The sequence below is a fragment of the Trichechus manatus genome, unplaced genomic scaffold (genome assembly GCF_000243295.1).
Source record: "Trichechus manatus latirostris isolate Lorelei unplaced genomic scaffold, TriManLat1.0 scaffold00035, whole genome shotgun sequence".
NCBI lineage: Eukaryota > Metazoa > Chordata > Mammalia > Sirenia > Trichechidae > Trichechus > Trichechus manatus.
Window position 1 is genome coordinate 10,269,101 of NW_004443971.1, and position 20,527 is coordinate 10,289,627.

The 20,527-nt window shown below is 53.2% G+C and overlaps 1 protein-coding gene across 5 annotated transcripts; it reads left to right on the forward strand.

The window, feature by feature from the left end:
• The first annotated feature begins 491 nt into the window (after nucleotides 1-491).
• Nucleotides 492-19,508, forward strand: NUAK2 (NUAK family kinase 2). Of its 5 annotated transcripts, XM_023730308.1 has the most exons (8): nucleotides 706-805; nucleotides 4,486-4,742; nucleotides 9,417-9,537; nucleotides 12,576-12,727; nucleotides 13,094-13,159; nucleotides 14,916-15,035; nucleotides 15,580-15,712; nucleotides 17,202-19,508. In XM_023730308.1, exons 2-8 carry the CDS (start codon nucleotides 4,524-4,526, stop codon nucleotides 18,263-18,265), a joined length of 1,875 nt encoding a protein of 624 aa, XP_023586076.1. In that variant the 5' UTR covers nucleotides 706-805; nucleotides 4,486-4,523; the 3' UTR covers nucleotides 18,266-19,508. The 5 variants fall into 5 exon arrangements, with proteins under 5 accessions (XP_004375287.1, XP_023586077.1, XP_023586076.1 ...); XM_004375230.2 differs by lacking the exon at nucleotides 4,486-4,742 and having other exon boundaries at nucleotides 492-805; XM_023730309.1 differs by lacking the exon at nucleotides 4,486-4,742 and having other exon boundaries at nucleotides 492-772.
• Nucleotides 19,509-20,527: the final 1,019 nt, after the last annotated feature.

Genomic DNA, 20,527 nt, shown 5'->3' on the forward strand with positions numbered 1-20,527 from the left:
CCGACTCATAGCGACCCTATAGGACAGAGCAGAACTGCCCCATAGGATTTCCAACCCTGTAAAATCTTTACGGAAGCCGACTGCCACATCTTTCTTCCGCTGAGCGGCTGGGGGGTTCGAACCGCCGACCTTTCGGTTGGCAGTCGAGCGCTTTAACCCCTGCACCACCAGGGCTCCTCAGAGCAGTTCTAAAGGCTCTCAAAGTAAGGTTCCGGACCTGAGCAGTACCAGCGCGCCAAGCAGCCTCCTCTAGTGTCTCCCTCTCCCCATTCTCTTCACTCCAAGAAACCCTAGGACCCGTGTGGGCGGGGCTTCATTGACACCTTTCCCAGACACGCCGAGGCGAGAGGCGGGGCCGAGTCCGGGGCGAGCCAATGCGGGAGGCCCCAGTCATGCTCGGCCTGCGAGCAGGCCAATGGGCGCTGGGGGCGTGGCCAGGGCCTCAGGAGCGTTCATAAGAACTTGGAATGCGGAGCTTCCCTGCGAGTTCCCGGTCCAGACGCAAGATATGTGCTCCGGGCTCTAGCTTTCCCCGCTCAGCCGATTACCCCGCCGCCCTCGCTCACCGCTCGCCATGGAGTCCTTGGCTTTCTCCCGGCGCCCCGGTCCCGCTACCTCGGCCGCAGAGCTCTCCCGGCCCCTCGCCGACGGACTCATCAAGTCGCCCAAGCCGCTAATGAAGAAGCAGGCGGTGAAGCGACACCACCACAAGCACAACCTGAGGCACCGCTACGAGTTTCTGGAGACCCTGGGCAAGGGCACCTACGGAAAGGTGAAGAAGGCGCGCGAGAGCTCGGGGCGCTGGGTGAGTGCTATTCCCTGCTGCTGCGCGGGCGGCCTCGGGACTCGGCCGCCGGCGGGGAGAGGAAGAGGGAGGGTTGGGGGCTCGTGCATTGCTCGCTGGGGTTGGCAGCATTCAGTCTTGACCACGCTGGGGCGGGGGCGGTCCACTGCAGATGAATAGAACCTGGGAGGACAACGGTCTTGGACCTGAAAAACCCACCAACACCAGGCAGCGTGTGATGATGGCCAAACCGGTGAGGCAGACGGTTGGCTCGGGCATAAAAGAGGGATGGATGGTATCCTGGTTTGAGATGGAGAAGGCTCCCTAGAGAAGATGCGACTTAAATTGAATTTTGCAGGAACTATCCAATACAGAGGAATGGGGAAGAGGAAGTAGAGGGCGCCTGACATCAGTAGGGGTTTAATAAATATGTGTGTGGTTGAATGAATGAGTGAGGTACTGAAATCGGTTCTAATAGCATGCTATGGAGATATCTGCACGGGGGTGGAGCTGCAGTCGGGTTGACACCTAGGTCCTTTCCAGCTCTAAGACTGAGTGGAAATTTCTTTATGACGGGTTTTTATTCTGTTAAATGTGAAACCAGCTTCTGGTGCAAAGTCCACTGTGTCCCAAGTTACCTTTGTGTTTGAGGGCTTTTCAGAAACTTGTCCTATGAATGTGGTGTGGGAGGTGTTTGTGTGTGAGAGAGAGATAGTATATATATTATATATATTATAATGTGTGACCTTTGGCAATTCACTTCATCACTGCACTTCTCAATTTCCCTTTCTACAAAAATGGGGAAGATACAGCCTCCCTCACAAGCTGCTATGAGAATTCAGTGAGATCTAAAAATAAACTAAAGTGTTCCTGACACGTAGAACCAGAGAAGTGATACTTAAATCTGAGTCTGGAAAGGCCAGCCCTGAAAGACTGGTTAACAGTGGTCTCAAACTTGAGTTTAAAATGCATAGGAATCACCTAGGGATGCTTGTTTAAAATACATACTCTCTGGTCCCACATCCAGACGATTTTACTGTGAAGGTCTAGGATAGAGCTGTATAATCTGCATTTTAACAAGCCTTTTAGGGCAAGTGGTCTAGGGTTATGGTTTACCAAACCCAGCTGGGTGCTGGTTGTGAGGTGTGTGTGTGGCCGTGATAGGCCCTATTGACTATGGCAGTGTCCCCTTGCCAGGTTGTGTTTGCTTTTGCAGCCGGTAGCTGGTTTGAAATTCAAGAAGTCATTTCATTGGTGAAGGAGAGTGGATGTTGGAGAGAGGGAGTGGATTTCGACCCTATCAATAGGACTGAGTATGTTTTTCCTGCAAACGCCTGGCACAGTCCCCAGTTGCCCGCTGCCAGGTTACAGCTATTGGGCAATCGTGTACTTCCTGGCTTTTCTCTTCTCTTTCTACAAAGCGCAAGGACCCGAGGAAGCTCCAGGCTTGAGACTGCTGGGCCTGGGCTGGGTCAGGGGCTTAGCAGGAAAATAGCTGCTCGTGCCTCATGCCTCTTTCCTTTTGTTGGGGGGGGGAAGACTGGGTCGTGGGGACTAGGGTGGCCCAGAAACTGGGACTGAGGTTGTTGTGCATGCCTCTGTGTGTGTGTGTGTGTGTGTGTGTGTGTGTGTGTGTATGGTTAGAGAACAAGAGAGAGAGATCTCATTTGATTCTGGAGTGAGATTAACCAGCTTTCGGGTTTTCAAACCTCAGTTGCTCTAGGCAGGGATTCCAGCTCTTATTATATCAGAAAAGAAGGAATTAGAATTCAGGCGCTCCCTGGCTCTTGTCTCATGGGTGTAGGGAGCCAAGATCATTCTAGTGGGGTCTGCTCTACCCCTCCCTGGTCCGTCCACCACCTGGTGGGCACTTGCTCCGACTCTTTCTCCTTCCTGGACAGCAGCTGCCCCGCTGTGCTAATGGTTTCTCAACACTGGAGAGCAGTCATCTTCCCTGCCCCCATCCTACCTCCTGACCCTCCCTGAAGAGAGAGAGACCTGGTGTCTCAGGCTACTTCAGGGGCGTGGGGCTGGGGTCACAAGAGCTGTCCAGGACCTCTCCCCAAATGAGCTGAGGCTGTTGGTGGAGATTAGAGTCGGAGGAAAGCCTGCTGGGCAACTCTCATCCCAGTTTTCTCTCCACTTTCCTAACTTCCTATTCCCAACCTGCCTAGATGGCATTATCAGGGGCCAGATGGGATTGTTCAGAGGGAGGGGCAGGCAGGTGGGAGGGACTAATGCTGCTCCAGGAGGGCATCAAAGGAAAAACAAATATTTGCTCTGGATCTTCTGGTCTCCCGAGTACATGCCTGGCATCCAAATGACATTTCCTCCTGTGGCTCTCACCAGCTTCTCTGAGCTCCTCTTTCCCCGAAGAGAAGAAACAAGCTGGGGCCCCTGGAATGGTGGAGTCCCCCAAGCCTTTGGGATGATCTGCATGGAATTCTCACCTTCCAAATGGGTAGCATGAGGGAGGCTAGGTGGGCAGTGCTCTGGGGTAGGGGTGCTTTTTCTCTTATATACCGGATTGCTGCATGGATTTCAAAATGTTTGAAAATGACTGAGATGGTCCAATCCTCTCATTGACTGATGGGGAAACTGAGACCCAGAGAGGAGATGTGACTTCTCCAGTCAGTGGCATGCCTGCAACTTGCCTAGAACATAGGCCCCTGCCTTGGCCAACCCTAGGGCCTGGATGACCAAGTGCTAAGAGACTTGGACTGGGAGTTGGCCTTGAGATGAGCTGGGGCATGCCTCCTCGGTGTGCTTTGTCGTTCCAACACTCAAGCTGCCTTTCCCTGTGCTCAAGGCAGTGCTTAAGGTGCGAGGACTCACTGGGAACCAAGCCCCACTGCCACTCACTGAGTATGTGGAGGGATCTTGTGGGGGTGAACTACACTATTTTCCTGGTTTTCATCCGTCTGGAAGGCTGCTTAGCTCAGGGTCAGAGTGCAAGGGTTCCAATCCTATTATTGTATGACTTCCTTGTATCTCAGTTTCCTCATCTGTAAAATGGGCATAACAATCATTCCTACTTTATGGGGTTCTTGTAGGAATATCTAAGATAATATATGCAAAGTGCTTCGCACAGTGTCTGGCACACACGGTGTTATTATCCCAGCAAAGCTGGCTCTGATCAGGTCCTCGCCTTCCTCTCCTGGGAAGACTCCCCATCCTGGGTCTGTCCTGCCTGAGCAAGAGAATGAATTGTGCTCAGCTTCCTTAGGCCAAACCACTTTGATTTCTGCTTTGTTCAAAGTCCTTATCTCCCCTTCAGCCACAGTTCCAGAGAAGGCCATGGTCAGTGGCTCCAGGCTTCCTCCTCATGACACTGCCCTCCCAGCGCCTCTTGCACCTGCCTGCTCAGCAGCAGAGAGAGACAGGCTCTGGCTGCAGGCGACTCTTGTCCTTGGGCTCCAGCCAAACCACACAAGAGGGCTGGGCAGGGAAGCTCCTTGCCCGGCAACCTGGCAGAGTGGGCTGGGGGGTGGCAAGGAGGGGGCGGGCATGGTAGGGGTTTCAGGGAGGCAGCTCAGGCTCCTCTCAGAGCCCGCTTCTGCTCCCTGCCTGGCTCTCGGGAGGTTTGGTGGGACAGCTGAGCTACCCCCAGGACCATCCCCACTCTGCCCAGCCCAGCCCAAGCCAACTTCTGCCCCGTTATCTAAGTGGGTCATCCCCCAGCTCCTCACCCTGCCTTCCAGATGGCCACTGCCCTGTGAAAAGCCAGAGAAGAGTCCAGATGTTGGCTGCAACTCCAGGCAACAGAATTGACCAGAGATGTCCAGCTTGCCTCTCGCCCTGGTACCTGCGATCAGCATCTCTGGACCTTCTTTTCCTAAGGCCTTTCTACCATCCTGTCTGGATCCAGATCATTCCTGATCTGAGTTCCTGGGAAGGAGGCAGTGTTTACCAACTGAGCCCCAGCACCCACCTCTCCTGGAGTGTTGGCAAAGCAGCGGTGTGTTTGTATATCTGTAAGTGGGAGGGGGTAGCTGGTGGTGCTGCCCAGCCTGGCCCAAGGCAAGGTGTGGGGCATTTCCTTCTCCAGGGGTGGAAGGAAGGGAGCTGGAGGCAGGGCAGGGCATCTCCAAGGAACTTTTGTCTTCTGAGGCAGCAGCTTCTCAGGCAGCACCTCTGCACCTTGGATCCTGACCTTGCCTCTGATGTGTTGTAGGATTTGTAAGAGTCCATGTACCTTTCTGGACTCCAGTGTTTCCCTTTTGCAAAATGGGATAGGGAATTAGCCCTGCTGTCTTTCCGATGTGCAGAGCCAAGGGGCAAGAAAATCACTGGCATGGTATTGGCAGGAATTTTGCTCAGGCAGGTGAGCATGGCCGCAGTGTAGAGCCTCTGAACAAGCCTCTTATCACAGTCCTTGGTGAAGTACCCTCCTGGCGTCGTAGTGCGTGGCCCAATTCTGGAGAAGCTCAGCATAGAATGCTAGAGTTTGGAAAGGAGCTTCGAGATGCATACAATCGTGAATGACTGCTTTCTTTCTGGCCTTTGCTCAGAACTTTCTCTCTGCCTGGAATGTCCTTGTTGTCCTTCTCCCAAGGGTGGTTTTTCCTGCCCTCCCAGCTGACGAAAGCTCTTTCCAGTGCTCCAGGAGCCCCTCAAGGAGCAGGGACCCATCACTGTCACCCTCATCACACTAGACCAGAGTTCATTTAACTTCCCAGTTCTCTTACAGAATTGAGGACCCTAGGGTAGGGACTGTCCAATATTTGTCTAAATTCCCAGCACCTAACACAGCGCCAGGCACCTAGTAGGCATTCAGCATCTGTTTAGAGAATCAAGGACCTTTCATTTTTCAGGTGAGGAAATTAAAACTAGCCAGACCAGTTAACCAGATAATTTAAGTGACTTGTCCTAAATTGCATAGCTCATAGTTTATTAGCCTCATCAGAGCAAATAAGGATTAGAAGCTCGTACTCTTGATATCTATTCCGCTGAGCAGGTATTCATCATTGTGGCTGAGTTTCCGTCTCCCTCTGAGCAGGGTGGCCATAGGATGTAACGTCTAAACCTTGATACTTTGCACAGTAAAAGGGGTACTGTTAATAATTATGCCAGGACAAACCAGGACTGTGTCGAGGCATGTAGCCTTCCTACCTCTGGGCAATCCATCCAGCAATTTCTACCTTCTTCCTTGGCTCAGGTCAATTTATTTTTATTCTAGAGAAAGGTTGCCCAACTATCTTGCAGGTAAGAACAAAGGTCACTCAAAATCGGTCATCGTACCTGAGGTTGAATCTCCACCCATGCCTGGGAAGAAGGGGAAAGCATTTTATCTGGGCACTGGTCCCATCAGCCAGGGGTCAGCCCAGTGATTTAACTAATAAATATTTATTTGTGATTTATGTTTACCAGCAAATGATTGGTGAATGCTTTCTGTATGCTGAGCTTTGTGTAGGCCTGAGCTGGTGCAGGCCTGAGCTGGCACCTAGTTTACAGGCTGGCCAGCAGATAGCCCTTGGGGCTGGGATGGGCTGGGGAGCAGTGGCCCAGCCCCACCAAGGGAGTGACACACTGTTCTTCTTGTCTGTCACCTGCTTGGGGAATGTTGGAGTCCTGATGATATAACTTGTTTCCATCCTGGGAGGTGTTAGCCAAGCTGTGGGGTCCTGGGACCTAATGTGGATAAGTAGGGGGTCCTTGAGTTGGCTTCCTGAGGCTAGAGTAGGAGTTTGCAGGAGGATGGAGCTGTACACTGAGGAGGAACAATTCTGATTGAGAATCACAGGCTCCCAGGGTTGAAAGAAGTGGACCTCAGCGTTCGACTTGTGCACATCTGTGCATGTGGGGACCCCTAGCCACCCTGACCGAAAAAAACAAACCAACCAACCCATAGCCGTAAAGTCGATTCCAACTCATAGCAGCCCTGTAGGACAGAGTAGAACTGCCCCATAGGGTTTCCAAGGAGCGACTTGTGGATTCAAACCACGGACCTTTTGGTTAGCAGCCACCAGGGCTCCCAAAGACCACCCCTAAGACCCCCTTAATTTTCTAATAATTTCATTTCTTTTAGGTCTTGTCTTTAGAGCCCTGCCCCCAGTGATGATTTTTCTAACTATTGTACATTTGTGTATACACAGTTGTACATCTGAGATGTGCCTAGTTTTTGCATATGAGTGCATCCTACACTTTCAATATTTTTGATCTATTTTAATTGTTCAGATATGTGACTCGCACTTACATATAATTTTACTCTTTTAATACGATTTTTATGGCCCTTTGTCTCTGAAGCGCTCATTGCACTTTATCCATTGCTGTGTGATTTTAAGAACAGAGAATTTTAGGAAGAAAAGAGCTAGTCCTTAAAATCTCCCCTTCAGGAAGAGGGGGGTGTGTATGAGCGTGGTGGGGGCCAGCTGTGGAGAGAGAGCTATGTGGGGACAATGCTCCAGGTTGAATCCAGAAGAGAGAGGTGCCTCACGTTGCATGAGGACTCAAGCCCCCTACCCCCTACCCCACCCCAAGCCTACGGAATTTTCTGCTTAGCTCACTAGGAGAGATGGATGGGCTAAAGCAGAAGGGGTGGGGTGGGGTGTGAAAGAAAGGGGGTGTGCAGCCCTGTCCCCGCAGCTGCAGTGAGGGCCTCTCCTGCATCTTGGGGAGGAGGCACCATGGTGACCGTCCCTCCTGCCTGCCATTGTCCTCCCTGCCCTGCACAGGGAGGGCCCAGGAGCTGGGCCTCCCCTCTTTCACAGATGCAGCTCCACTCCAGGGGAGGGGCGGGGTGGAGGGCACGCCATCGCTGGCCCGTTGCCGGGGTGACCGGGCCACGGGCATTGTGAGCAGCTCCTCTTATGGGATTACGGCTGTTCCGCATTCTTGTCTGATGGGCGAACACAGGCCTCCAGGGCCCACTGTCCCCTTAAGCCGGAAGCCATTGTCTGCCTCCAGAGCCCTGTGAAAGGGTGGATTAGAGGGCCCTCCCCTCCAGCAGTGGTTTCCTTTTTTCTGTCTCCCTTTGAATCTTGAGGGGAGGCAAACCCTCCTGGGAAATAGAATGAGGAGCTGTTTACCTCAGTCTGTGTTTTCTGATTTCTCATAACTTGCCAGTCTCCCATGAAGAGGAAGTCTTGTGTTTACCATCCCTGTCCTTGGACAGGACTTGCCAGGAACTGACTGGACCTGTGACAGCCCCCCCAGTTCCCCATCCTAGCACCTGCTGCCAACATTGCAGGCTCTGAGGCCTCGTGGCATTTGTATGGCTCATAAGAAACCACCTCAGATATCTTGGTCCAACCTCTTCATTTCACAGAAAAGAAAAACAGGCTCCGAGAGGGGGTGGGACCTGCTCACACAGACAGTGGGTTGGGGGGGGGTCCAACAAGAGCCCAGGTCTCCTGACTCCCCACACGGGCTCCTGGCCCTGCTTGCTGTTGCTTAATGTCCTCTTTCAGTGCCTTCCCCTCACCCTCCCAACCCCCACATTGCTGGTCCACTGTCTGGTAGCTGCCCCCTGAGTGGGATGGAGCAGAGAAAGAGACTGTGACTCCTCCGTCAAAGAGAGTTGCTTGAACTGCGTTTTGGCAGTTCTTCTCCATTTCCTCTTGCTTCACCCCACCCTTCCTGAGCCCACGACACATACCAGCTAGAAGGTTTAGACACATACCAGCTAGAAGGTTTAATCCTTATATGGTGTTTTTCACCTTTACAGATGAAGGTTACAAGGCCCATAGGATTCTGTTTAACTATCTAGTTGTTTGTTTTGGGGGAAGGGACATTCCTTACCTAGACTGAAGAGACTGGTTATTTATAGCAAGGTAAGGTATTGTGGAGGGAAAAGTTCCAGACCTGGAATCAGATGACAAATAGTTTAACTTCTGATTCTGCCTGTTAGTGACAGTATGACCTTGAGCAGGTCGTTTAACCTCTCTGGGTCCCAGTTTAAAAAGGAGCCTTGGTGGTACAGTGGTTAAGTGCTCGGCTGCTAACTCAAAGGTCAGTGGTTCGAACTCACCAGCTACTCTGTGGGAGAAAGATGTGACAATCTGCTTCTGTAAAGATTGTAGCCTTGGAAACCCTACGAGGCAGTTCTACTCTGTCCTGTAGGGTCACTATGAGATGAAATTGACTCAACGGCAATGTGTCAGGTCCCAGTTTCCTCACCTGTAAATGGGGATGCTGGTACTTTCTGTGCCTACCGCCCCGGGCTACTGCGAGAGCCATTCATTTACTAATTCAGCCCATGGTTCTTCAGTGCCTACTGTGTGCCAGGCACTGTGCTCAGCATCAGGGGTCCAGTGGTAGGCAAAAGAGGCCCACCTCATCTCATGGTATAGTAGAAATACAAGGCCTGGTCAGTCACACGGCATCAGCCTTATGGATGCAAGTTATTACCACCGTTCACCTGTGGACTCTGCATAAGGAGGTCATTGGTCCATCTGCCTTCCTGTTGCATGGACTGCACCAGACCTGATGAGAACCTTCTCTAGAGAAGATGCTCTCCAGCCTCTCTGCCACCTACCCCAGTGAAGGATGCAGTGTGGCTTCTCTAGGCACACCCTGGGGCCTTTGTAGCAGCTGTAGACGGACCACCAGAGTCCAGGCCCCCAGAGTGTCCTCAGGGATGCCTTTACTTGCCAGGCTTCTCTCTTCACTCTCCCGGCTTTTCTGTTCCCAGGTGGCCATCAAGTCAATCCGGAAAGACAGAATCAAAGATGAGCAAGACCTGATGCACATACGGCGAGAGATTGAGATCATGTCCTCACTCAACCACCCCCACATCATTGCCATCCATGAAGGTACAGAGGCAGGCATTTGTGGAGCTGGGAGGTGGGAGTCTTTGTGTCTATGGGGGTAGGGGACCAGTCAGAACAGATGACACAAAGAAATAAACAAGAAATAGGCTTAATTAATTCCATCTCTGGGCCTCAGTTCCTCATTTATAAAATGGAATGTCCTGCCTACGTCACAGGGTGGCTGCAAAGGTCAAATTAGATAATGTCACCAAGTGCTCAGCTCATGAGAGGCGCTCACGAATTTCAGACTTTTTTGTTGTTATTGTTAGGTTTTCCCTACTTGAACACACCTTCTCAACCCAGTTAGATCGTCGGCAGTCCCGGGGGAGGCTTAAACATACATAGACATACACCTGTCTCAGGTGTGTGGGTGCTATTCTTCTTCATGCATCCCAAGAGCCAGGCCTCCTCAAGTCTGACCTGTACTCTGAATCATTCCTGCCCAGGGCTGGCTCCCACCTCCCCTCCTCATCTTGCTCAGCCTCCACTTGCTCTGACATCAGTGTTGGCTTTGCCCCTGCAGTTGCCCTCTTCCCTGTGACCCAGACAACAAAGCGACCCAGAGAGGGGGAAGAGGGGAAGAAGGCGAGCACCCTCCTACTTACACCTGTCTGCTAGGAGACTTTACATAATGTCAGCTGGATGGGAAACAAGGGGTCATAGCTGCAGGAGGATGGAAGGGAGCCTGCAGCTTTGCCCTCTCTCTGAATATTCCTGGTGGAAGAAATACGGAAGTCTCACCTCTCAGGTTCTTCTCATAGGAAGACTAAGGGCAGAGCCACTAACATGGCCCTGTGGCCTGAGCCTGTCCCACGTGGAGCCCAGGCGAGTGGCTGAGAAGGCTAATTGTATCTGTGGATATCCCCCAGGGAGGAGTGGGCAGATGCAGAGTATTGATTAAACCGGGCTGAGCATGGTGATCGGGCAGTGTGTGTGTGTGTGTGTGTGTGTGTGTGTGTGTGTGTGTGTGTGTGTGTGAATTCTCCCCACACCCATATCTTCAGCTGGGTCTGGGAACTGACTTTGAATCTCAGGATGTGACTTCTCTTGAACAGTTACTGTGTGTCTGGCAGGGCACCCCATCCTGCTGTAGGCTTCAGAGGGTGTGAATTAAGCGGTGGCCCCATCCCAGCAGCTGACCTCTCACCCAGCTACTCTCCAGAATGTACCCTAGCTGGCTCTTGATCCCCAGTTTCATGGACAGAGGTTACATTCACCCCTGCAGGGATACCGAAAACCGCAGGGTGGAGTCAGCCAGGTACCGCCCCGCAGGCTAGGCCACCAGGACCAGGGCCACTCGCCCAGGATCCCTGGAGGAAAGCACAGTCCTGGCCATGTATCCAAGTGCCTGGGTGGGGTCTGGGACTCCTCTCGGGAGAGGCCTCCTGCTGCAGCTCCTTCTCCCAGGTTAGACAGCTCTAGCTGTGGGTCTGGCCAGGCAGGCCAAACTCCTGGGACCCGTTTGACACTGTTGCAGTGTCATGGACATACATGTGCTGACACACACCCAGCTGAAGGGACAGTTTGGCAAACCAGCCCCTCCCCACCCTGCCAGGGGGCTGGAGCCAGGGCAAGGTCTGAGGCAGCAAGAAGGCCCCTCCTGCACCTAGAGACCAGCCAGCTAGGGCGGGCTCAAAGCCAGGAACCAAGCAGTCAATTAATTAAAACCAAAAACAAACCCATTTCCATAGAGTTGATTCCAACTCATAGCAACCCTACAGGACAGAGTAGAACTGCCCTATAGGGTTTCCAAGGCTGAAATCTTTACAGAAGCAGACTGCCACATCTTTCTCCCACGGAGAGGCTGGTGGGTTGGAACCACTGACCTTTTTATAGCAGCCAAGCACTTAATCACTGCGTCACCAGGGCTCCTGGATCAATTAATTACCATATATTTGTTGACTGCTTTGCGTACAGGTCCTTCCTGGATACTCTGGAGGGGAAGTCAGTGATGATGAGGGTGGTTAGTATCTCAGCTTTCCACGGCACTCTGTAGTTTACAAACCACTTTTGTATATTTCATCTTCTTCTGAGCCTCCAGGCGGGCATTATTATTGGTATTGTTTTTCAGATTTATACGTGACAACACTGATAATAAATATAACAGTTGTAGTTCTTGCTGTGTGCTATCAAGTCGATTCCAATTCATAGTAACCTGTAGGACAGAGTAGAACTGCCCCATAGGGTTTTCTAGGCCATAATCCCTGAAGGCACAGTGGTTAAACACTCGGCTGCTAACTGAAAGATCAATGGTTGGAACCTACCGGTCACTCCTCAGGAGACTGATGTAGCAGTCTGCTTCTGTAAAGATTTACAGTCTTGGACACTCAAATTGACTCAATGGCGATAGAAATCTTTATGGGAGCAGATTACCAGGTCTTTTCACCCACGGAGCCGCTGATGAGTTTGAATTGCCAACCTTTTTGCTGCACCACCAGGGTTCCTAAAATATCACAGTGGGTACCATTTATTGAGTGTTTATGTGCCGAACTCTATAACAGCTGGCTCAGCCTGCCCCAGAGCTATCCCAGCCCCGGGAGGTTGCCGTTATTATCCCACTTTTCAAATGAAGGAACTGAGGCACAGTGGCTGAATAACCAGCCCAAGGTCACCTGCTAGTAAGTGATGGGGCCGGAATTCAAACTCCAAATCCACATCCTCACTGCTATCTCTAGAAGAGATTTGCCCGAGGTCACAAGACGAGAAGGTACTACATTCCGAACCAGAAATCCTGACCTTTGATTCTCATCCAGTGATGTCACGGCTTTCCTGGGAGTTGCCAGGGTAGCTTTAAGAATATTTGAAAGCCTGGAATTCCAAGGAGGGAGGGGGAGGGGCAGTTGCCTTGGCCTTACCTCATTGCCCTGGAAGATTCTGAGAGCCTGAAAGGCCCTTCTCCTGCCCTTGCTGCCCACCGCCTGCCCCATTAGCAGGTACCCCTGCAAGGAGGTCCTGTATGTTGGGGATCAGGGTGGAGCATGTGACCCAGTTGGGAGCAGTTCACTCTGGGAGGGCCTGACGCCTGTACTGGTTCTGTGCAGTGTTTGAGAACAGCAGCAAAATCGTGATCGTCATGGAATACGCCAGCCAGGGCGACCTGTACGACTACATCAGTGAGCGGCAGCGGCTCAGTGAGCCTGACGCCCGGCACTTTTTCCGGCAGATCGTCTCCGCCGTGTCCTACTGCCACCAAGTAAGCGCCCACCTGCCCAGCCCTGCTCCCATGGGTGGGCCCTGGGGCTCTGGGGCTGGTGTGGACCAGAGAGATTCGGTGACTCGTCCGGGGTCACAAAGGGAGGCGGGAGCAGAGGCAAACTAGATTCTGCCCCCTGAGAAAAGAACACGTTGTTGGTTTTTTGACTTTTACTTTCTTGTTCCGGGGATAGACGGGCCACTGATTCCTTAGGCTGTACACGGATAAAGACAGGTGTTCCTAGCCTTCCTGGGCTCAGACTTACTTGGCTCCCTTTGTGTTTGCCCGATTTTCCAGACTAGGCCCCTTCCCCCTCCCGCCGCCGCCACATGACCTTCCCCTCATTCTCCTCCCTTGCTCTTTCAGAACGGGGTCGTCCACCGAGATCTCAAGCTGGAGAACATCCTGTTAGATGCCAATGGAAACATCAAGGTAAGTTCTACTTCTTGTTTCCAGTAGCTTCCCCATGCCACCTCAGCCTTTCTGCACTGTCCCTAGCCAAGAGTGTCTAAACCTTAGGAGGTTCTAGAAGGAGCTGAGCAAAGCTCAGACTTATACATTAGTACTGGCAGAGACCTCAGCCATCATCCATTCCAACTCCTCATTTTATGAAAACTGAGGCCCAGAGATGAGGGGTGACTTGCGCAAGACCCCATAGCTAGCGAGTAGCTGAGCCAAGGTCTTCTGGCTCCCCTTCGGCCTGAGCTCTTCCCACCTGCATGCGCACACTCGCACGCACGCCCACTTTGATCTGCTGCAGTTAGCTAACCGTTTGGCACCTGTCCCCACAGACCTGGCACCCTGGTGCCTGCTACCTGCTTTCCACAGCTGCTGGATTCCCATGCCTAAGTAGTTAAATTTCTATCAGAAGAAGTTTATACTGAGGGGACAAACTCAGGTCTCAGGGCTGGAAGGAGAGGAAGGCAAGGGCTGGCCAGGGACTCAAGAAGGGAGGCTGTGACTCTGCCCCCTGACCTTCCTCGGAATCTTCCTGAACCTCAGACAGAGTCTCTTCTCCAGTGGCCCCTGACCTGTGCGGTTAGGAGCCCTGGCACTGAGTACATTCCTACCGCCCAGCCAATTCCCAGAACAGGTGAGGTTTTCTTTGATGCTGACCAGGAAAGCCAGAGCCAATAAACCCAGATGACTGGGGCCAGCACAAACTTTCCTGTCTATGCTCGTCATCTGCCTGTTCTTGGTTGCTCATTATGGGCTGCCTTGTTATAACTGCTTGACAAGAGGCCAATAAAACAATAAAAGAAGGCGCCAAAGTTGCATAAACAAGCCCTCCCCACCCTGCACACATAGCCCTCTGAAGAGTGAAGAGGTCAGGAGCGAAAGGGCAGTGGCCTCAGACTCTGTCTGAAGATAGTTGGGGAAAGGGTCTCTCCGGGGACTGAGAGGATAGGCTGAGGGTCTCTCAGGTCCTCAGTATCAGGTGACTCAGAGAGTTCTATCAGGTGATTTCTTCTCCCAGGCTGTAACCACAGCCCTGGTCTTTGTTTTGCCCTCACCATTGCTTCTCAGCTACACCAGGCTGACTTCTGGTTCCTGTCACCAAGTCCTGCCCAGATGTGGGCAGAGAGACGAGCTTTTTGCTCATGGCTAATAAGTAATGGGGCTTGCTTGCTTCTGAAGCCATGAGAAGTTGGCTCTCTCCCTCCATCCAGTACACCCTCCTTTCAGTCAGGTCCATTGAGCCCTATCCATGGGTCACACGTGTGCTAGGAGCTGCAGGAGGGGCAGGGCAGAAGGAGGTCAGCACAGGAAGTATACAATCTGGCTAGGAGGCTGAGCTGACAAGCAGGGCTGCAGTGAGCAACTGGACACCTAGGAGAAGGAGAGCTCAGGGAAATGGGTGGCTTCCCAGGGCGCTGGGCCTGCTGGATCAAAAGGATGCGCATGGGCAGGGGAGAGCATCCCTTGTGTGGGGCACAGCATGAGCCATGGGGCCTGGGTAACAGTCAGGAGCCTGGATTCCCCACATCCCTCTGCCTAGGACTTCCTCATTGACCCAACCTCCTCAGGGCTCTTCCAGGGCCTGAGCTATGTTGGTAGTACCCAGTATGGGGCAGAGGTCATGGGCACTCTTCCTATCTGCTGGGTGCCTGGGTTTTCCCAGGGTCTGGAGAGTGGTGGGCCGGGAGCAGCAGAATGACCCATGCCCATGTTTCACATAATCCTGCAGATTGCTGACTTTGGCCTTTCCAACCAATACCACCAAGACAAGTTCCTGCAGACATTCTGTGGGAGCCCCCTCTATGCCTCGCCGGAGATCGTCAACGGGAAGCCCTACACAGGCCCAGAGGTACGTGTCCACCAGCCTCCTTAGTCATTACCTCTGACTCGAGATCCTATGAAGTAGATGGCTAGTGTTCTAGTTATTCACTTTTCAGAGCAAAAATCTCCCCAGGTCTCTAGCCAGGAGTGGCAAAACTGGAACTAGAGCTTTGGTATCCTGACTCCCCATCCAGTTCTTGGCCTCCTTCACCTTCCTAGTTCCCATTACCTTTCCTGGCACCAAATCTGGCCTCCCTGGAATGATCTGGAGGTGGTATCAGTCACAAACACCCAATCCTGGCCCAGAAGGGATGTCCTGGCTACTGCTCTGTGCTTATGGCTGTCCCTCAACCCGCATGAAAGGCAATGACAGCATCTCTCCCATGAACCCCAGTCCCTTTAATGCAGCCTCACCCCCTTTGCCCTGGGTGCTACAAGGAGGTTGTCTCCAGGCACACTGGCCTCTGAGTTCCCCACCGTGGCTCTTTTCTCCTCCGGTGTTGTGATGAGGCTGGCAGCCCTCCAGCCTGGGGCACATGGGCATCCTTATTGATCTTCTCTGTCTGTCTCAGGTGGACAGCTGGTCCCTGGGTGTTCTCCTCTACATCCTGGTGCATGGCACCATGCCCTTTGACGGGAACGACCATAAGACCCTGGTGAAGCAGATCAGCAATGGAGCCTACCGGGAGCCACCTAAACCCTCCGGTGAGTGGGAGGCATGGGTGTCCTCATCCAGGCCCTGGGTGTCCCTCTCGACAGAGTGGAGATGCTGATTCCTTACGCAGGAATTCAGCAGGGGTTCACAGTCACTAAAGCAAAGAGGACCACAGCCCATCATGACCCACTGTAGATTACAACACCCTCCACTTACCTCCAACCATCATCCTCTGCCTCCAGGGTCTGTGACCTCAGAGAAAGGAGGAGATATCTCTTCCTTTCCTTATGGGCATGCTTGAGTATACTTGGGAATTGCTTCCTAATTGTTTCCTAAAGAAACCCTGGTGGTGCAGTTGTTAAGAGCTCTGGGTGCTAACCAAAAGGTCGGCAGTTGGAATCCACTAGGCACTCCTTGGAAACCCTATGGCGCAGTTCTACTCTGTCCTATAGATTCGCTCTGAGTCGGAATCAACTTGACAGCAATGGGTTTGATTTTTGTTTTTCCCCCAAGTTCTAGCTTAGATCCCCTTTGCTGCAGTTGTCTCATTTCCTATGGCTTTTGTCCTTGTCCTCAGAAATCTTTTTGTCCTTTCATGTACTGTGTAGTCAGCAGAAGGAATAGTGCGAGAGTCTAGGTTTCCCTTGAGCGCAGTCCTGCCCTCAGAGGGTTAAATTTCAGTGGAGGGAGAAAGAACAGACACTCGAATACAAGGGGTAATGAAAAGGCCGTAAGTCCTCCGGGGTCACGTAAGTCCTCAGGGGTCATGGAAAAGAAGAGGAAATTGGAGGAGTCAGTCCAGGAAAACTGGGGACCAGGGAGCCAGCCTGGGATGTGGTGTGTATGGAGACTGTCTTAGTTACCTAGTGCTGCTATAACAAATACTACAAGTGAGGGGTTTTCATTTATTTCCTCACGGCTTAGAAGGCTAGAAGTCCCAATTCAGGGCACCGGCTCTAGTGGAAGGCTCTCTCTGTCTGCCTGGGGGGCGTCCTTGTCTTTTCACCTGCTTGTCCTTGGTTTCTTGGTGATCTTTCCCCATTTGTGCTTCCTTGCTTTTGTGCCTAATCTGTTCTTTTTATCTCAAAAGTGATTAAGTTTAGGACACACCCTACACTGATATGATCATTCACATAACAAAGAAAACCCTGTTTTCAAATGGGATTACATCCACAGGTATAAACCCCAAAAACCAAACCCACTGCCATGAGTTGATTCCAACTCATGGTGGTAGAACCACCAGATAGGGTATTCAAGAAGCAGCTGGGAGATTTGAACTGCTGACCTTTTGGTTAGCGGCCAAACGCTTAACCACTGAGCCACCAGGGCTCCTCCACAGATATAGGGGTTAGGATTTACAACATATTTTGGGGGACACAATTCAATCCATAGCAGAGACCAAGGTGGGAATGGATATGTCTGATGCAGGAGTGAGCAGTGACTTAAGCTCACATGGGAGTGAGCCGATGAGATAGGGACTGTGGGGTGCCCATTCTCAAGGCTGTAACACTGAGGCCACCCCCGCCTTCTGTCTTCCAGATGCCTGCGGCTTGATCCGGTGGCTATTAATGGTGAACCCCACCCGCCGGGCCACCCTGGAGGATGTGGCCAGTCACTGGTGGGTCAACTGGGGCTACACTACCCGTGTTGGGGAGCAGGACACCCTGAAGGAGAGCGGGCACCCCAGCACCGACTCTGCCCGGACCTCCATGGCTGACTGGCTCCGCCGCTCTTCCCGGCCCCTGCTGGAGAACGGGGCCAAAGTGTGCAGCTTCTTCAAGCAGCATGTGCCTGGAGGCGGGGCCACCGCCCCAGGCCTGGAGCGCCAGCATTCACTCAAGAAGTCCCGCAAGGAGAATTACGTGGCCCCATCTCTGCAGGGGGACCCAGCTGATGACACCGCCCCTCGCCCTGGCAAAGGTGTCCTCAAGCTACCTAAGGGCATTCTCAAGAAGAAGGCCCTGAGCTCTGAGGAGGGGCTGAGGGAGGGGCCCTGTGAGCTCGGCCCGGCCCCCGCCAGCCCCGGGCAGGTCACCGCCCTGCTGCCCAGGAAGGGCATCCTCAAGAAGTCTCGGCAGCGAGAGTCTGGCTACTACTCCTCACCTGAACCCAGCGAGTCCGGGGAGCTGCTGGACGCAGGGGACGTGTTTGTGGGCGGCGACCCTGTGGAGCAGAAGCCCCCCCAGGCCTCAGGGCTGCTCCTCCATCGCAAGGGCATCCTCAAACACAATGGCAAGTTTTCCTGCACAGCATCCCAGCTCACAGCCCCTGCCGCCTTCGGCTCCTTGGATGAACTGGCCTTGCCGCCCTCTCTGGCCCGGCCCAGCCGCCCCTCGGGGGCTGTGAGTGAGGACAGCATCCTGTCCTCCGAGTCCTTTGACCAGCTGGACTTGCCTGAACGGCTCCCGGAGCCCCCGCTGCGGGGCTGTGTGTCTGTGGACGACCTCATGGGGCTTGAGGTGTCCCCCTCAGAGGGCCGTGGAAGCCGCCTGAGGCACTGGCGGCAGGACTCCCTGGCGGACAGCTGCTTTTCCCTGACAGACTGCCAGGAGGTGACTGAGGCCTACCGACAGGCACGAGGGATCTGCTCCCAGCTCAGCTGAGGGTAGGCGAGTGGCCCTACCTGGGCAGGCTCTAAAATACAGCTGGCTGCACCCCAAGGGGAGAGTACCTTCTCCTCGGCTCAAGGACCCAGCCCGAAAGGCTGCGAGGGTTTGCAGTGGAGCCCTGGGGAGGGCTGAATGTGGGAACTGGGTCGGTCAAGTGCCTTGAGGGTTCAATGTCTTCAGCCCTGTCAGACCAAGAAGAATCTAGGAAAGAAGAGTAGAGAAGTAGAGGGAAATGGGGAGGCCCCTGGTGGAGTCCAGGTGGCCTGCCCCTTGTAGGCGGGTGTTGCAGAGATGGGGAAAGAGCTCCCCATCAGTGCCTATCTCCTCTAGGGCAATGAGGAACATTTGTGCATGGTGTCTACCCACTCCCCCACCCCACCCAACCAAGGGCAGCTGCTTTCCTCCTCATCCTCGGCACAGTGGGGTGGAAAGTCCTCACACACACTCTCTCATCTCCACCAGCCATGGAGCTGGACTCTAGTACCCCCTAGCATGCCTGGGGCTTCCCAGCATTCTGGAGTTGTCTCCAGGAGTGAACCCTATTTCTCCTAGGAGTAAGTGAACACAACCTCTCTTTCCTCAAAGGGTCTCCCCCAGTTTCCCATCCTCCCAACCTGGCCCAGGCCTCCTGGGGTTGCTGCTATGAATCCAAAAGACTTGAAAAGGCTCAGGCTGCTGCATGGACTTCATCTCAAGGGACCTAGACTCCTCTGGGCCCCATCTTGGACCTCAAAGACTCCCGCCTCCTGCTGCCAAGCCGCTCCTGATGCTGAGAATGGACGCCTCTGCTTCTCTGGGCTTTCAGCACCCTAGAATGTCCTTACTGATTTTTATGTTCTCAGCTCTGTGTTTTTAAAAAAAGGAATCTGGCTGTTTTCAATAATGTTCTGTTCTGTTCTGGGGAAATGCACTCTGTCATGGTTGGTGAGCAGAGACTCTGTCTATGGGATGGTCCCGTGGCCAGAAAGAACCACGCCAGTAAAGACAGAAGGGTGATTGGAAACAGCCTGGGTGGTTCTGTCTGGGGGTGGGGCCGCAGGTCTTTGAGCCCCCTCCTACCATACACTCCCCTGGGCTGTCGGGAGTGGAAATAGAGAACGGGCTGGATCAAAACAGAACAAAAAACCTCTGAGCTCCCCGTTACGCCTTCCTCAGCAGTTCTGGCCAGGACCCATTAAGCAGACAGGTGGAAAGGACTGGGCCGGGGGTCCCAATTTGCTGTTCTTTGACACTAAAGAAGAAAAGATCTGGGTTTGATAAATTATACTGCCCACCCCCACCCTTCTCACTCTCTTCTCCCCTATCCAGCCCTGCCTCCCGCACTCCAACCTCACCCCCCACTGCTTGAAGACACCCCCACAGCTTTAGTCTCCTTCCAGAGAAATCCCCTTCCCTCCAGTGCTGGGCAGCTTCCCCTGCCCCACCCCCCACCGCCTGACTTCCAGAGAAAGGAAGAATGCTTGGAATGCCCCCACATAGTCCTTCCCCCGCAGCCCCCTGCAGAGCATTCCCCACACGCCTGCCCCATTGAGAAACTCCCAGGCTCCGGGGCTGAGGATGGACAAGGACAAAGTGCAGGCAGGCTGCCGGCCGGCTCCGGCTGCAGGCGGGCTCCCTCTTCTACCCACTACCCGCTTCTGTTGTGCACAGGCCCCCAAATCTCCCCGCCTCTGGCCAGCTCCAGCTCCGCTCCACAGCACACCTGCCCTTCAGAAGCCATTGGGGCATCCAGACCTTCCCTTCCTGCACCTGGGGAGTTGGCAAAGTCACCAAGTCAGGAGAGGGGTGGGGCCGGCGAGGCTAGTCCGGTATCAAGACGCCAGAGTCAAGAAACAAATTGTGCTCTGGCTACACTGGGGTATTTAGGTCTGATGCCTCTGAGGTCCTACTGACTATAACCAACTCAAAACCAATCCCACTGCCATCAAGTCAACTCCGACTCACAGCGACCTCGTGTGTTAGAGTAGAACTGCTCCATAGGGTTTTCTACACTGTAATCTTTACTGGAGCAGATCGCCAGGCCTCTCTTCCACCGAGCCGCTGGGTGGGTTCAAACTGCCAGTGTTTCAGTTAGTAGCCAAGAGGAAATCATTTGCACCACCAAGGCTGGGAAAAATGTAGGGGAGGGTCTTGACCCTCAAGAAGCATAGAGGTTAGCTGTGGAGATAATCTGTGCTCATTCATTCAACTCATGCATCAAGCCCTATCGTGTGCTAAGATCTGGACAGGGAATTGCTATACTCCTGTGCAACAAAT

Bases quoted from the DNA above. Each gene is read 5' to 3' on its own strand.
- NUAK2 (XM_004375230.2), top strand. From the start codon at position 575: ATGGAGTCCTTGGCTTTCTCCCGGCGCCCCGGTCCCGCTACCTCGGCC. The intron at 806-9,416 runs GTGAGTGCTATT...TTCTGTTCCCAG, and splicing joins GCGAGAGCTCGGGGCGCTGG to GTGGCCATCAAGTCAATCCG. The intron at 15,036-15,579 runs GTACGTGTCCAC...TGTCTGTCTCAG, and splicing joins AGCCCTACACAGGCCCAGAG to GTGGACAGCTGGTCCCTGGG.